The 15332-nt window shown below is 38.3% G+C and overlaps 1 protein-coding gene across 3 annotated transcripts in view; it reads left to right on the forward strand.

The window, feature by feature from the left end:
* The window catches only part of crebbpa (CREB binding lysine acetyltransferase a), a 61523-nt gene that overhangs the window by 16460 nt on the left and 29731 nt on the right, over positions 1-15332 (forward strand). For all 3 annotated transcript variants that reach the window (XM_081384267.1, XM_081384268.1, XM_081384269.1), the window contains exon 2: positions 311-948. In XM_081384267.1, coding sequence (XP_081240393.1) covers positions 311-948 — 638 coding nt within the window. The remainder of the gene's footprint in view (positions 1-310; positions 949-15332) is intronic.

Genomic DNA, 15332 nt, shown 5'->3' on the forward strand with positions numbered 1-15332 from the left:
AATGCAGATTCATCTTTCTGTGAAATGTGTTAAGGTTAAGCTGTAGACAAAAAAAAAGTTTTTCTTTTATGAAGTACTTTATTTTAACACGATTATTTCATTTGGGATGTAAATATTTCTAAATTTCAATCAACAACACATGGCATGCAAAATATGTTGGAAGATTCAAGAATCTTCTTAAAATACTACTTTAAAATACTGCAGAACGTAGACAGTGGCATATTTGTTTATGCCGCGTAAGTTTGATTAATTTCACATTAAGAGACAAGAAGCAAATAAATAACCATTCCCCCTCTCTTTCTTTCCCCAGAGTTGGGTTCACTTTCCTGGGATGACCTGGAGAACGATCTTCCAGATGAGCTGATTCCTAACGGAGACCTGGGGCTGATGTCCATGCCCTCTAACGGTGGTGCAGGTACAGGCGGTCACGGCCCCATGGTCCCCGATGCTGCTGCCAAACACAAGCAGCTCTCTGAGCTGCTCCGGCCGGGAAGCAGCGCCGGGAGGAACTCGGCCAGTCCACAGCCTGTGGGCATCGGACCTCAGCTGACTGGGCTTGGAAAGAGTCCCCTGGGCCAGGGCTCCCCTTCTCACCCGTCTCAAGCACAGAAACCAGGTGGTACCCCAGGGACGCAGGGCAATAACGCTGGCTCAGCTGGCATGGGACTCGGCACGGGATTTAACCAGGCCATGCTGAACAGCGGCATGATGGGACAGAATGCGGGCGCTCAGCCAGGTCAGGTGATCAATGGGTCTGTAGGCCGCGGTCGAGGCGCGCCGGGGATGCAGTACCAGGGTGCCGCCATGCAGGTGGCAACGTCTGTAGGGGCGGGAGGGGCAGCGGGGGCGGCAGCACCAGGAGGAGCGGCTAGTGTCCTGGCAGAGGCTCTCACACAAGGGGCACAGCAGATGGGCATCAACGCCCAGCAAGCTGGCAACATCAACAAGGTGAGATAACCGGTTTCCATTGCTGTGGTTTCACTCTCACTCATTTAGTCGTGTTAAGATGACACATACATTTTTTTCATCTCCTTAGTAGGGATGGGCACGAGTACCCGAGTACTCAAGTACTTGTACGTGACAGCGACGATCGATCGTGAAAACTGTTTTCAGAAAACTCTTTTTCTGATAGGTTATTGCGGCATTTGATTGGTGGTTCCTGAGGTCTGATTTGTTAGCGTTAGACAGCACGCCTTCCAGACCGGCGAAATAAAGTGAAACTGGATTTGAAAACGCGCACTGCAGTGAATCACTTTGATCATGAAATGCAGTTAAGTGCCAATCTATCATAGCCTAACAGTATAATGAGAAAACGATTGTAATAGAATGTTGTAAATTCTTTGTGCTTTAGTTTTTCAGCGCTCTGAAAGCACGTCCACAACATCAGACTAGCACAGTCAAGTTCACATGCGCATTTGCGTCTTTTTGTGCAGATGTAAGTTGTAAGATTACTTTTGTTGTCTATATCTGATTAATCTCAAATAAGTGTTTGGTTGAGTTTAATAACCAGCTAGCAAAACGCAGCAGTTTACAGACCGTTCACTCATCAGTTTCAGCTCAAATGGAATGTCCGACATTATTGACTATGATTGGGTTATAATATCAGCGTGATACACGGGCAAGAGCGCATCCAGAGTTTCCATTTCTGTAAAAAACTAGTTCACTTTCGCATCCTTTTGTGCAGATGCAAGTTGTAATATTATTTTTATGTTATGTATCTAGGATATCTGATTATTAATCTCATAGGATGTGTCATAGAACGTGCTTCAGTTTACTGGAGATCATTTACTCTTTAGCTATTCCTTTAAGATGTTTCTTTTTCAATAATATTGAAGTTATTTTTTTTAACTTAATGTTTTCACAGACATGTTTTCATGTCATATTTTTATTTGTCAACATTAATTTTCATAACAGTCTTAAAATATTTTAATTTTAATGACAGACACGCCCCGCCCCCTGCACATGCCCTGCCCCCAGAGTACTAGAGTACTCGTTTTTTGAGACCTGTCGATGATCGAAATGAGAAATTAACAAAAATGCCCATCCCTACTCCTTAGCCAGGTTTCCATTCAGATATTTGTATGCACATTTTGGGATAAATAAGCTGACTGGCAAGAATGTGATACAATTTCAAAACGTTTGATAGATTTTTATTAGGTATGAACTTGTAACATACCCGGCCGGCGCATCATGTAACTTTACCTCACGTCATGTCTCTAAATAATTTATTCTAGGACATTCTGACACACAAATAAACATCTGCTACCAATCGCTAGAAAACATGAAGTCTGAGTGTGTGTGTGTGTGGTTTTGTTTTGCACACTATAAACCACACATAATTTGGTACATTTAATAAAATAGCTGTGGTGGTTTGCCCAGTGGTGGCTACAACTTCTATTTCTATTTTTTTTTGTTCTTTTTTTCTGATTTATCCATTTTGTTCTCCTTGGGATGGAAATGCTGCTTTATAGTCTTATGGATATTCTGCTTTTTACCATTTCAAGTTATTGGCCGATAACATTTATTTATTTATTTTATTCTATTAAATCTAAAACTACTAAAATGCTGAAATAAAATATAAATACTAGATGAAAAACTTAAACGTAAATCAGAAATGTTGTCTTTGCAACTTGCTGAAATTTAAAGTACTGAAATTACTATAACTAAAATAAAGCTAAATAGAAGCATTAAAAAATGTAAACAATATAACAGCATAATAAAATTGCTAAAGCTAAAACCAAAATTAAAATATAAAATGTGAATTTTTTTATAAATACTATAATATTACTAGAATAACACTGAATTGTGCAGCTCATTTCCTATTTTTAGATCATGTAACACTCATTGTAAATTAACAGTAACATCAGTAATAATTTAATAAACTTAAATATAATCTTTAGCAAATTTCTAAATCAATATACATTTTTCATACTGTACATTATCATGTTAGGATGCCTATATTCACTTGTATCATCTACAACGATTGATTTTTTTATTTTTTGTATTTTGTTTAATTTATTTTCGCAAAACAGTAGAATTTTATTAACTTTGGATCCCTGCGTTTAAATCCACATGGGTGCCATCAAGTCCCTGTTTCACTCTGCAATAAATTATGACAGTTATGTTTGGTGAAATCTGTTTCATGTCTTTTTTTAGAGCTCTAGTATGCTGGTGGAATCTGATCAGTGTGTAAATCAGCCTGTATGTCCAGCTTCATCTGCCAGTGTAGCAGCAGACGGACTCACTTTATCACTCTTTATCTGAAGCCGCTCTTTGCTGCCTCATTGTTTGATTGCATGACTCATTCCTGCACTTGTGTTTTTTTATTAGGCTTAAATGCTTGTGTTACGAGAGCATGCGTGCCAGAACGCTCTTAAACTCTGCCATTTTGTTTTAAGGCCTGCAATAAAAGCAGCGGCAGTATTATGCTTGATGAAAGACAAATGAAAAGCTCTCCATGTAAAGTGCCATGTTACATGCATACACATGTCGTCCGTGCTCTATGCAAATTTTATGAATAGAGCGTGTCTCTCCATGATGGGTTCTTGACTGATGGGGTCTGAAAGCAGCACTCCGGTGTCAGAATTGGCAGGTGTGTGCATTTGTATTACAAATTCAAATCCCAGTGCACAAATAGCCAGTGATTTATTGGGCTTAGACCTGGAAAGTGCTTTTATTTAGCTTTTTTTATTATTTTTATTATTCATTATCACAAGTAAAACAATTCGAGTGAAACTTTGAATTGAAAAATTATCATGAATTTGATGATGTCTTGGGATTAAGCGTAGCGTCAGTTCTGGCAGGTCACATTAGTCAAGCTTGCATCAGCTGACTGTCAGCTGATCCACATCTACCTGTAGGAATACGACGCCTATCACCGTATTCATATATAAGCTTCTTCAGTGTTATCAGCAGCTATCGCGTTTCTCAGGAGCTAATTAGCCTCCTCCATCCCCAGCTCCTCCTCTCGTCAGTCAGGATTTGACATTCTGATTCCCCTTGAATCAGAAGAAATTCTTGAATTATGTTGTACTTTAACCCCCTGAGGTCGACGGTATCGCCGGCGATACCAGCTCGCTTTTTTTTTTATCAGTGTAAAAGAAACTCATGAATACTCTGTTGACTTTGATTTTCCATAGGAGTTCTATACATCAATCGATTCTGTTAAATGTGTATTATTTTTGTGTATACTCACAATAAAAACATAGTGTTGTGCTTTTCGACAAATAAAGAAAAATAAACACGAAGCGAGTTCTGCCTTCTCTCTGTCCGTGTAGTCCATTCTGAAACGCGTCCGAAAATGAACCAAAACTCAGTGAATACTTCTCACACATACACGTGATATATGTCTTTATGCAGCTTGAAATCTCTTCTTTTAAATGAAGTAATTTATATAAAAAACAAATATTCTCATCTTGTGAAATCTGTATTAAAAGAGAGCGATTCCAGTCGACCTAATTAGAGCTAATTCAAATGTAATGTGACTCCGCCCACGGAGAGCGCACGCTATTCAAACGCAAATGGCTGAGGTAATCCGCGCAATCCTGTGAACGCCCCCATCAGCTCGAGAAAACCAAAACACAAGTTTATTCAGAACATTACTTGCTTACACCGTCTTGCAGCGCTGTGAGGAATAATGAGGAATACGAGGAATACGAGCTGAGGAATACTAGTAAGTTTTTCCTTCTCGGGTTTCTGTTTATTGACGAATGAACGGCATGCGCTCTGTTTTTTCTCCATTTTGGACGCGAGCTCTAAAAAAAAACACTAAAAGACTTTCAAACTTTACTGAGACCTCAAAACAAAAAGTACAAATCCTTTCTTTAAAACGAATTTCGTTTTGTATCAATTGTATCTTAATTTTAATAATTTTTTCATTAACAACTTTCCTGGATTTAAAGTAAATAAGCCTATCGTCAACGAATAATGATGTTTTAGCAAACTGTATTGCTATACTGAGATGAGTAAAAATCGACTGAAATATGTTGAAATAAAATGTTGGCTATTTGTATAAGCAACGTAAACTGCAAATTAACATTTATATGCCCTAATATTTCATGAAAACAACTTTACAGTCAGGCGAAATATGAAAGACAACATTTTGTTTAGTAGATTTGGGTACAGTTTTTACTGTAGAATGTACTGCCTCGTCAAATAAGCTTTTGTTTAGCAATTTCTATATATAAAATAGCCTAATATTTTTGTCAAAAATAAAGTCATCAACTAAGATGTTAGCTGTTCCAATGTTGGCTATATTCAAAGTAATGAATACATAGATAAAATGTAGGCCTATAATCTTTCTCTTTTTTTACAAAGAAAGAGTACACTTGAAATATTGTTGAAATTGTAATTATTGTTTTTTATTACCTTTTTAATAAAATAGCACAACATATGTACAAGATAGATGTAAGCAAAATCTTAAATGGTCAATATAAGTCTTCTTCTAAATATCTTTTGTCCAAGCATTGTGGCTCAGCCAGTTTCACACCTGTGTGAATGGCTCATCATTATACAGAGTCATTATGCAGAGTGGGTGGTAATTCAGGTGAAAACCACTCCTCGTTCACGCCTCCTCGCATATTGGCTTTCCAAGCAAAACCTGTTTTACATCAATTTAAATCAATGTATGGTTTTATTTGAACGATAAAGCAAGACTATTTTCACATAATTTTGAAGAAAAAACTATAGGCGACGACATCCATTGGTCAAAAGTCTTATTGACACATATTTACTATGTGTTTTGTGGCCTTATTTCAGAAATTTTAGTTTTTAGTTTTTTCAATATCCACGCATAAACATTATTCTCTCAAAAATTAAAACATGTACATGGCCCAATGACGTGACGTGCAATTTTGATGTCCAAACCCCTTTATGAAGTCAAAATAAGGAAATGTTTAATAAAAAGCACATTAATTGAATCTATTGATCTCTGTTTATCAAATGATATGAACATATATTGAGGGTATTACAAAGTGTAAGAATTATTAGATATTATAGTCTCATAATGTCATACCGGATAACTGTCCGGACCTTAGAGTGACATACAAAAAAGCCAAACAAACTGTAAAAAATCTAATAAACACTAACATCTCTGCCACAGGCATTATTATATGAGTCTTGACAACAATATATTTAAATATTACAAAGAATATGACATCCAGTTGATTGTTATGCTTTGGAGCATTCTGTCCCAAAACTGGCTTTCAGCCAATGTCATACGGGATAACAAGCAAACTGGAGCAATTTTATTGTGAATTTTATTTTGACACGTTGTGAGACAGCATGTTACACAAACAGGAAGACCCTAAAGGGCCCCCAAACAATGGTGAAAGGTAACTATGTCTTTCATAAAATGTGTTTAACTTACCCTTTTTCCTCACTAGCATACTATGTAGTAAAAACCTGTGTCATATGGGATAACGCTAAAATAACACATATAATGTGGATTTTATGTAAATATGTTTATTTAGCATGAATTTACATATTTGGAAGTTGAAGGTAAAGGTTGCAGATTTCTATAGGTAGCCAAAAATACTGCCTGATTAAGATTTAAACTGAGTTTTGTCATACCGGATAACAATTTTGTCATATAGGATAACAGTTATTTTCTGTAACTACCCATAATGTCGTCCATTATCTTGGATGACGCGTGTTTGACAATATATTCTTATACAGTTTTCAGCTTTAATTTGTATAATTTCATATAATTTTATATATAATTTCATATAATTCCATATAATTTCCATTCAAATTGTGATATTAACATATTAACATTGTTTAGTTGAATATTAGCAAATTATATAATTCATAATAATATTCAATTACAATTACATTTAATTATTGTCCAACCTGTCATATTGGGGAATCCACCCCTTTAAGAATAGGCCATCCACTCTAATAAATGATGTTCAGTGAAATGAGTGAAGGTCGCCTATTTAACCCTTTACATTATTTATGAATTGATGTAGAGTGACCATCGATATGATCATCAATAAAATGGTTCAAGGTACTTTTCAGTACTAAATTAAAACTAATGTTGAAAAGTTGTGCTGTTTTGATATTCATAAACATGAAAACATTGTTTAAATGTATTTGTATACTTGCCAAATCTGGGAAGAAACCACACTGAGTTTGTGTGTAACAGTTTACACACTGAAAACCACATCTGCATTTCTTTACAGTGGAACCTAATTGATTTCCTTGGAAAAACATTGCATAACATAAACATTCATTATTTATCAACATTATTATGTGTAAGTGTTGTAAAAATGACAATTCATGTGTTAACTCATATGGTGTCATACCGAGTAACAATATAAGTCAGGCGGGATAACGCTGTTTTTTTCCATTGAAATGCATAATTTCACTTCATGGAGTTGATGAAACAATAATAACATGATACCAAGTCCTGTAAAACATTTTCAGACATTTTGCATTTTAAATCACATTGCAGTGTTAAAATGTGGGTAAAGAACTTGAACAAGTAGGGTCACGTTTAAAGAAATCACAATATAATGAGAAAAAAATTGTTGTGCAATTTGTTTTTTCTGAGCTCTAAATATTGTTTACTGCATCACTTTATATGTTCATTAAGTATTATTGATTTGAAAAGTTTTAATATCATAATATTTAGTAAATGCATTAACGTTATCCCGTATGACATTTTGACTGGTGTTGTCACATGATTCTCAGTTAAACCGCTTAAAATACATTGTTTAAAATTGAGATTTTAGTTATAAGTAAAAAACATCCCCATAAAGATAATAACTACTTTGATGTGCAGTTTTAACCTATTTGAATTTTTTATCAGTTGAAAACCTTATTTGTCACTGGCCCACATACACGTGGCTCACATATTATGGTAGCCCTGTTTGTGCTTTATAGAGTGAATTTACACCTTTGCCATTAATATGTTTATAAGCAACTGAAAAAAGCACAAATGTCAGGGCATGTCAGAACATCTCAAGGGCCCAAAAAACCGCTCAGACTCCAGAGGGTTAAAATACATTCATGTTGGTTCTGTACTGTTTACCCTTATTGTTGCTCTCCCTGCTCTTATCCATGCTAGGCTTCATGGATGCACAGAGTTCTCGCCCAGAACAGAACCATACCGCCAATCCAAACTGTATGCTAATTGTCAATTGTGTTTGACGATAGTGGTCCTGAAAGAAGTGCTTTCACATTAGCACTCTTGGTGCGCACCCAGGTGCGATTGACGTCAGAGTTTGGTTCGTTTGGATTGTGAACACTGTTTTCCAAACTTGAATGTGCACCCGCGAACCAAACATGATTCTGCATAAAAAGGGTGGTCTTGGGGTATAGTTCGCTGCTAATATGAACGCAATCGCATTAAAGGTAGGGTAGGTCATTTTCGATGCGGCCAACAATAGCGAGCTAGTTTTGAAAGCATAAGATCCCGCCCTCCCTTCAGAGCGTCTCCAAAGCCACTCCTCCTCCAAAAAACACGAACACACACAGCAGGGAGCAAACAAAAGTGTCACGAGAGACGTTGTTAAAATACCTCAATACCTCAAACACATATTACAATAACAATAAAGATAAACAACTTAAAGAGCTATGACCTGTACCATCTGACTGCTGCAGATTCATTTCAGCGTTGATAGTGTTGACATTGAGACGCATAAATTCTAGTCACAAACCGCTACCGAGTATAACGCCACGGGTTTCCATCTCCTTCAAATTACAGTAGTTATGTTGTGAACACAGCATAGGCTGGTTGTTTTAGTTCAGGAGGAACTGTAAATGGCGGCTGATGTTTTGGTTGCGCTGCTCGGTGACTGACGTCTGTCTAACTCTGCATAGGCTGAAACGCGCTGATGATGTGTGATGTCTGCGCGAGTAGGTGTGTGGAGTAGGGATGCAACGGTACACGGTAAAATCCCGGACCGTTCGGTCAGCCCTGCACGGTACAATCTACCCTCGTGTCCCGCGGGACTTCGGTTTTGCCATTTGAGTTCGCGCTGATCCTTTTAGTTTTTGCTTTAGCTTATCTTGTTCACATATCGCGCCTAAAAACGCGTAGAAAACACTAGGCGCGCCGCGTTCTCCTTTTTCCAAAGCGCTAGGGCGGTTGCGCTCCGGAGGCGTCTGTCGTTGCTAAAGCAACCATCAGCTGCGCTCTGGTTGGTTCTTGTCACGTGACCTACGGTGCGCTTGCGGCATTCTGAAAAGTTGAGAATTTTCTCCTCTGCTGGGGACATCGTTAGTGCCAACCGGTCTCGCCTTGCACCAGACAGTGTTGATAGACTCATCTTTTTGCACAAGAATCTCTCAATAGTGGATGAGTAAATAACATTGCACTTTGTATCCTGAATGCAGTATTTTTTTTATATTATTTTGCTCTGCTTTTTTTTATTCAAAGCACAAGCTAATTTATGTTTGTTAAAGGTAAAAGTGCACTTTTTCTTTCACATTGATCACTTCATATACCAGTTATCAAGGTTTGGAATTGGGATCCACTTGAATATTTTGAAGTGTGTTTGTTTACATTTTGTATTTCATATAAGTGATAATTGAAGAGGTTGTATTACTTATGCCGAGTTCAGACTGCATGATTTTAGCCCCGATTTTGGCTCGCCGACAGGTTTTGAGAAATCGCCGACAAATGCCCGAAATCACAGGCAAATCGGTGCTCGTTCACGCGAGTGACAATCACGCAGTGTGAATGAGCAAAGACGCGATCTGAGAGAATCACCGACGAGTCGCCGACGCTCGTGAGATATTTGGCATGCTAAATATCTGGACCTGTCGGCGATTCCAAATCCTGCTGTGTGAAAGTGTTCTGACTGCAAACTACATCGGCGATGACCAACAGCCAATGAGAGAGCAAGATACAGAGCAGCGGGGAGTTCGGGGAGGAGTTATAGGCCTCAATATCAGTATTTTAATAGATATATTTACAATTATATCAAACAGAAACAAAGCACAAACATTTGTTTGACCAGCAGCAACAGCAGCACATTGCAAAATTATTTATTTACCCCAAACTCTCTTTGCAGAACACACAGTCCTTGCTCCCCTTGTCTTCCCATCCATTTCCTCACGCATAATGTTTTTCTTTTTCTCCTTTTCGCTGCAAATCAGTGCGCAGACAATTTGGATCGCAAGCTTCTTGCAGGCTATCATTTTTAATAACATTTTCAAACTCGCGCGAGAACTGCGGTCTTACGCACGCGGGATTTTGCGTTATTTCCTTATCACTTCTCGCGTGTGTTTGGTTGCGAAACGTAGTTTGCGGGCCAGACAGGAGTTGTCGGCGATTCTTCCTCCTGAAAGTCATGCAGTGTGAAACCTCCTGTCGGCGATGCATCGTGCAGTGTGAACACACCAGCAACTGAATGTTACCCTGGATAGTCATGCAGTGTGAAAAGAACAGTGACCCGACTACTTTGAAAATCGTGCAGTCTGAACTCGGCATTAGTGTTGTTCAGTACAGACTAGAGTGTTAATTTATTCCATTGATGTTCTTCCTACTGTGACATTCTGTTTATGCTCATAAGAAAAATAAAACATTTTTGGGATGAAATAGCAGTCTCTTTCTGCACAAAACATGTACCGAAACCGAACCGAGACCGTGGCCCAAAAACCGAGGTACGGACCGTACCGTGGGCTATCTGTACCGTTGCACCCCTAGTGTGGAGGTATGGAAATACATATGTTGACAGGACTGAATGCAATGATTGGATGAACATTTTATGGTCCTACGCCTCCCACAAATGAGATATATACATATAAGTAACATAGCAATATAATGTGAACACAATCCAGCGGGGGAGGAGGGAACAAACAAACCAAAAGTGTGAAAGCACCCTTGGTTTTTGGTTGGGTCCTAGTATCATGTTCTCCAGCATGATTTTCAGCTTCAAATAAAGACCATTGGACCATCTGTCACATAACCAGTGTGACCAATAAAAAATAAAAAATCAGCATTTATATAGGCAGTCGAGCTCGTAGTTGGATGCTGGTGGTGTCAGATGGGAGGTATTGTTTTCTGGCCTGAGGTTTAACAGGGTATCATCAGGAAGCTGTTGTACCCTTTCGGTGTCACACAGGCGGTTGAATGCTCTCACCGCACAAGAGGCTCATCTGGATTGGCTCTGGCCTGTGCAGCTTGCTCTCTTCAGACACATTTTATTTCAAGTAAATGGTAAAGCAACAACCGTCCGCCTTGTATTGGAGCTCTGCTGTTAGTGTTTGTAAGTGAAACCATGTATCATTGCGTTCTATCTGTGCTATTGTTGTTTCCAGTTGATCGATAAGGATTCAAGCCAAACTCAACCTCAAGCGGATCTGCTTAACTCATTGAAGCATCTGTGCTTCCCTTTAGGCCATGTGTCCAGTGCGGCTTTGGCAGTTGCATTGTTATACTATTTTTTTTTTTTTTGTTGTGCCATCCTGCTGCAGTTTCATGGTGTTAAAAGAAGTTAAACTAGGGCTGGACAATAATTCAGTATCTATATTGTAACGAATGGACTTAATCCAAAATGCTCTAGGCCTCATAAAACCTTCCCCCTCTCTCCTGTTGTCATCGGCCCTCAAACCAGTTCTCTTCAAAGGCTGTTATCACCTCTGCTCTCCTGAACGATCTGAGCAAGAGACTGTGTCTGCCACCCTCAAAGACAGCACGAGAGTCCAGACGACACTAGCCATTTGGTTAAAGACTATAGCGATAAACTCCAATACACAAGGACATTTACTCCATTCTTACCCACAAACTTTCCCAAATGTTTTTAGTATTTCTCCTGTGTTTTATGCATGCCCCTATGTTTTATTAGTTATGACAAGTTATGATTCTTTAGTTATGTTAGAGTAACTTCATATGTTGATATCCAAAGATGATGTATCACTACTTTAATGTCTTCAAATCCCCTTTCTTGGTATCAAAAGAATCCTCTTTTGATTTTATAATCAATGGTGTACAATATGTTAGGATAAAGTGCATTATGATATTTGTACCATACTTTTATGTAAAGACTGCACTAATTCTCCATGCCAGCATGAACATGCAAATGGGGATAAGATGAACAAAGACTTTCTCCTTCTTTGATCGGTCACCTCAACAAATGGGTGTGAACTGATATGACCTTTAAGATTATCTGATTAGTTCAGATCTTGGCTCAATCTCTTTGAGACAACATTCTCCTGTCTTCTTCCGGCAACTTCATCTTCAAGTTAATTCTTTGGATTCAATGTGGGACCACCCCAAGAACACAAACGAACGCTTAAGCGCACTCCTGGCAAAATCAAGAATCTCAAGAATCTCCTGCATCTGGACTTTTTCAACAGTCGAAGTCAATGCAAGTACCTGGTCACAGCCTTTAGATGCGTTTCTAAGTTATTTTGCCCCTTCAAGGTGACCCTGATTCTTTGATGTTTCTCGAAGGTTGTGTTTAACTGATTGTAATCTTGCCATTCTCTTTTCTTCTCTCTCTCTTTCTTCACTTTTCTTTACTTTCTTGATTCTGTATACAATCTTTGCTTGGTTTAGTTGTGTGTGTGTAGCCTTCCATAGTTTGCTTATTAAACCATTATATCCACGCTTTATTGTTTGCCACATATCGAAGTCACTTAAACATCTTGATCTAGCGATACCTATGCTGTTACCCTGCTAATACTTTATTTACTATTTACTAGGGATGTTGCGGTGACGGATTTTTTCCACCGGTTAATCGACGTGTATAAAAAACGGTAATCCCGGTGTCACCGGGGTTGCGTGTCGGGGATTTCGGGTGGCCGAAAATGCGGACGTGCACACGTCTCAATTTACTATCACTTTAATTAGCGGCAGTTCAGTAGCATTTGTTTGAATTAATCATGGGTTAATTTATTTTATTCTTAATAAAAATACACAAAACAATAAGATAGCCTACTCGCTTGTATTAGGCTACACACATCTTTATTGCAAAATGAATAATAACTTAACACACCATGTAAAAACTAAACAAAAGCACTTATGAAACACCTTTAAAGTGCATTTATTAACAAAACGAACCACTGCACAGTGCACACATCGTGCAAGTATCAAACAAGAAATTATATAAAAAAAATCACTATTCGTTAAATAAAGTGCCTGCCTTTTTCAGCAAAAAAAAATGAACGAACGAACATCAAAAACTTCGTTAAATAAGGTAGCCTACCCGAATAATCACTGGACACTTGAAAGTGCAAAAAAAAACTAATATAAAAATTAAACTCACGTTTGCATTTCTCTTTGAAACCAGATCTTCCGCCATCCTTTGCCAGTTAGCTCGCCTCACTCTCCTCAAATGATAAATGAAATCGGACACCTGCTGCTTTACTGCGGCGCTCGTTCCGCTTAAATTACGAAGGCACGTAGTCACTAACTGAATTAAGTGCTTTATTACTATAGGCTAAAACTTCAACACGATGGGGACGGTGCCGGTGGTCAAGTGCTATGACCGGTAGGTGGGTTAAACACCGTGTATCACCGGTAACACCGACTATCGCAACAAGCCTACTATTTACTACAATTAATCGGATTGATGGCTCAATCGGACTGAAAAGTCTTCATTTAAACGCCTTAATCGATACGATTGAGCTCGATCCGAATGAAATTTAGGTCGAATTGAGAGCGGTGGTTTATTCCTTTTCTAATACGATCTAGAGGACATGTAAAACACTTGATTGGATTGAACACCGAAACTAAAAGGACTGCGCATGTGCAATGGCGTTGAAATAGCGTAATGATGTATGACGAGCGAACGATCCATTTTTCCTGTTGAATAAATTGTCATATAAATGATAGTCCCGTCATTCTAAAATTCTCATTTCACTGCGTCTGTGAAGTGAAGCTGGACAACGTCCCACCAGTCCTTGTTTCAGATTCTCATCCACAGACGACACAGTGAGGAGCATTTTTACTGCGTGATAAATATAAGCAACACGGCACAACGGTTCATATGTTCATTGTCTCCAAATTATGACCAGAAATGGATAAATATTAAGTCTGCTGTTTAAAACAAATAAAGAATCAACGTAGGAGAATAGTTATTATGTGCAAACAGCGGGAAACTCTATTTGTGTAGTGAGCGCATGTCAAAAAATCTATTTCGATTTGACATAAACACACACATCAACCCGATCACTTGTTTAACGTTCATGTAAACACTACATTCAGATTCATCAATTCATCAACATGTGTTTTTGTCGTTGCTCACTTTTTTTTTTCTACAGCAACTCTTCATATTCTTTATCCTGGCTGAAGCATGGCTATGAGAATAATATAATCAGCCTATGTTAGCCTATAGTTGAAAGTTAAAGATATTAATATTAATAAGTTGAGTCTTATGTTTATTTGACGGTGATTTCAGATTTCTTGTTTGTATGAAGGTTAAATACAAATAAAAAATTAACAATTTATTTGTACCATTTTTATTTCTAAAATATGATATAGTTTTATAGGAGGAGAGTTTTCAGAGAGTTGGCAAATTAATTTTTCAGAAGTTTGTAGGTACAGACATTCGTTGTGTGCGTTCTTGGCAGTTTTTCCTGAGGCTTTTATATTGTTCATATCGATATCGGAATTGTATCGTATTGGCCGAAATTTATTGTGACATAAATTTTGGCCATATCGTCCAGCCCTAAGTTAAACATACTTCAGCTTTTGTTATTGGCCACATCAGTGTCATTTTTAAACGATGGGCCATTTTAAAGAAGTCTGTGGGAGTATATGAATCTCGAGCGCATGTAACATTTGTATACGATAGTGTCCAGTTACAATGAAATAATTTTACATATTAAGTACCTGAAGTCCCATTCACACACCAATAACGATAACTATATTAGCATCCACACCAATGCATGATAACGTTCTGTTTATATTTTCTGCCAGGTCAAATGCTCAAGCTCTTTCAAACAGGATGGATTCTGATTGTCTGTTTATGTTTTTATCATTTATCAGCTGGAACAATTTTTTCTAAAAGTGATTCCCCAAATATTGTCCCTTGTTACTACCTTAAATCTTTCGAGATATTATTTATATAGTTAGGCTTGGTTTGAATGGGCCTTTAGATCTGCTGGGAAAGGGAATCCTGGCTGCCCCGGGAGAGAGAGAGCATGTGTGTGTGGATGAGTAAGCAGAGCGAGTAGCGTGAGAAGTGTGTTGGTGTGCATGAATGAGTGAGCAGAGAGGAGGGGCTGTTGGTGCGTGTGCCACTCCGCTGGCCTCTTTTATCTGGTTTGCTGGAGCGATGTCAACAGAGGAGAGTGGACGGCCGGCACGCTGCCGGAGATCAGCACAGGGAGAGGGAGGGGGAAGCCGTGCATGCTCAAGATCATATTGAGCTGGGAAA

Source organism: Scardinius erythrophthalmus, assembly GCF_964197995.2.
Source record: "Scardinius erythrophthalmus genome assembly, chromosome: 14".
Lineage (NCBI taxonomy): Eukaryota > Metazoa > Chordata > Actinopteri > Cypriniformes > Leuciscidae > Scardinius > Scardinius erythrophthalmus.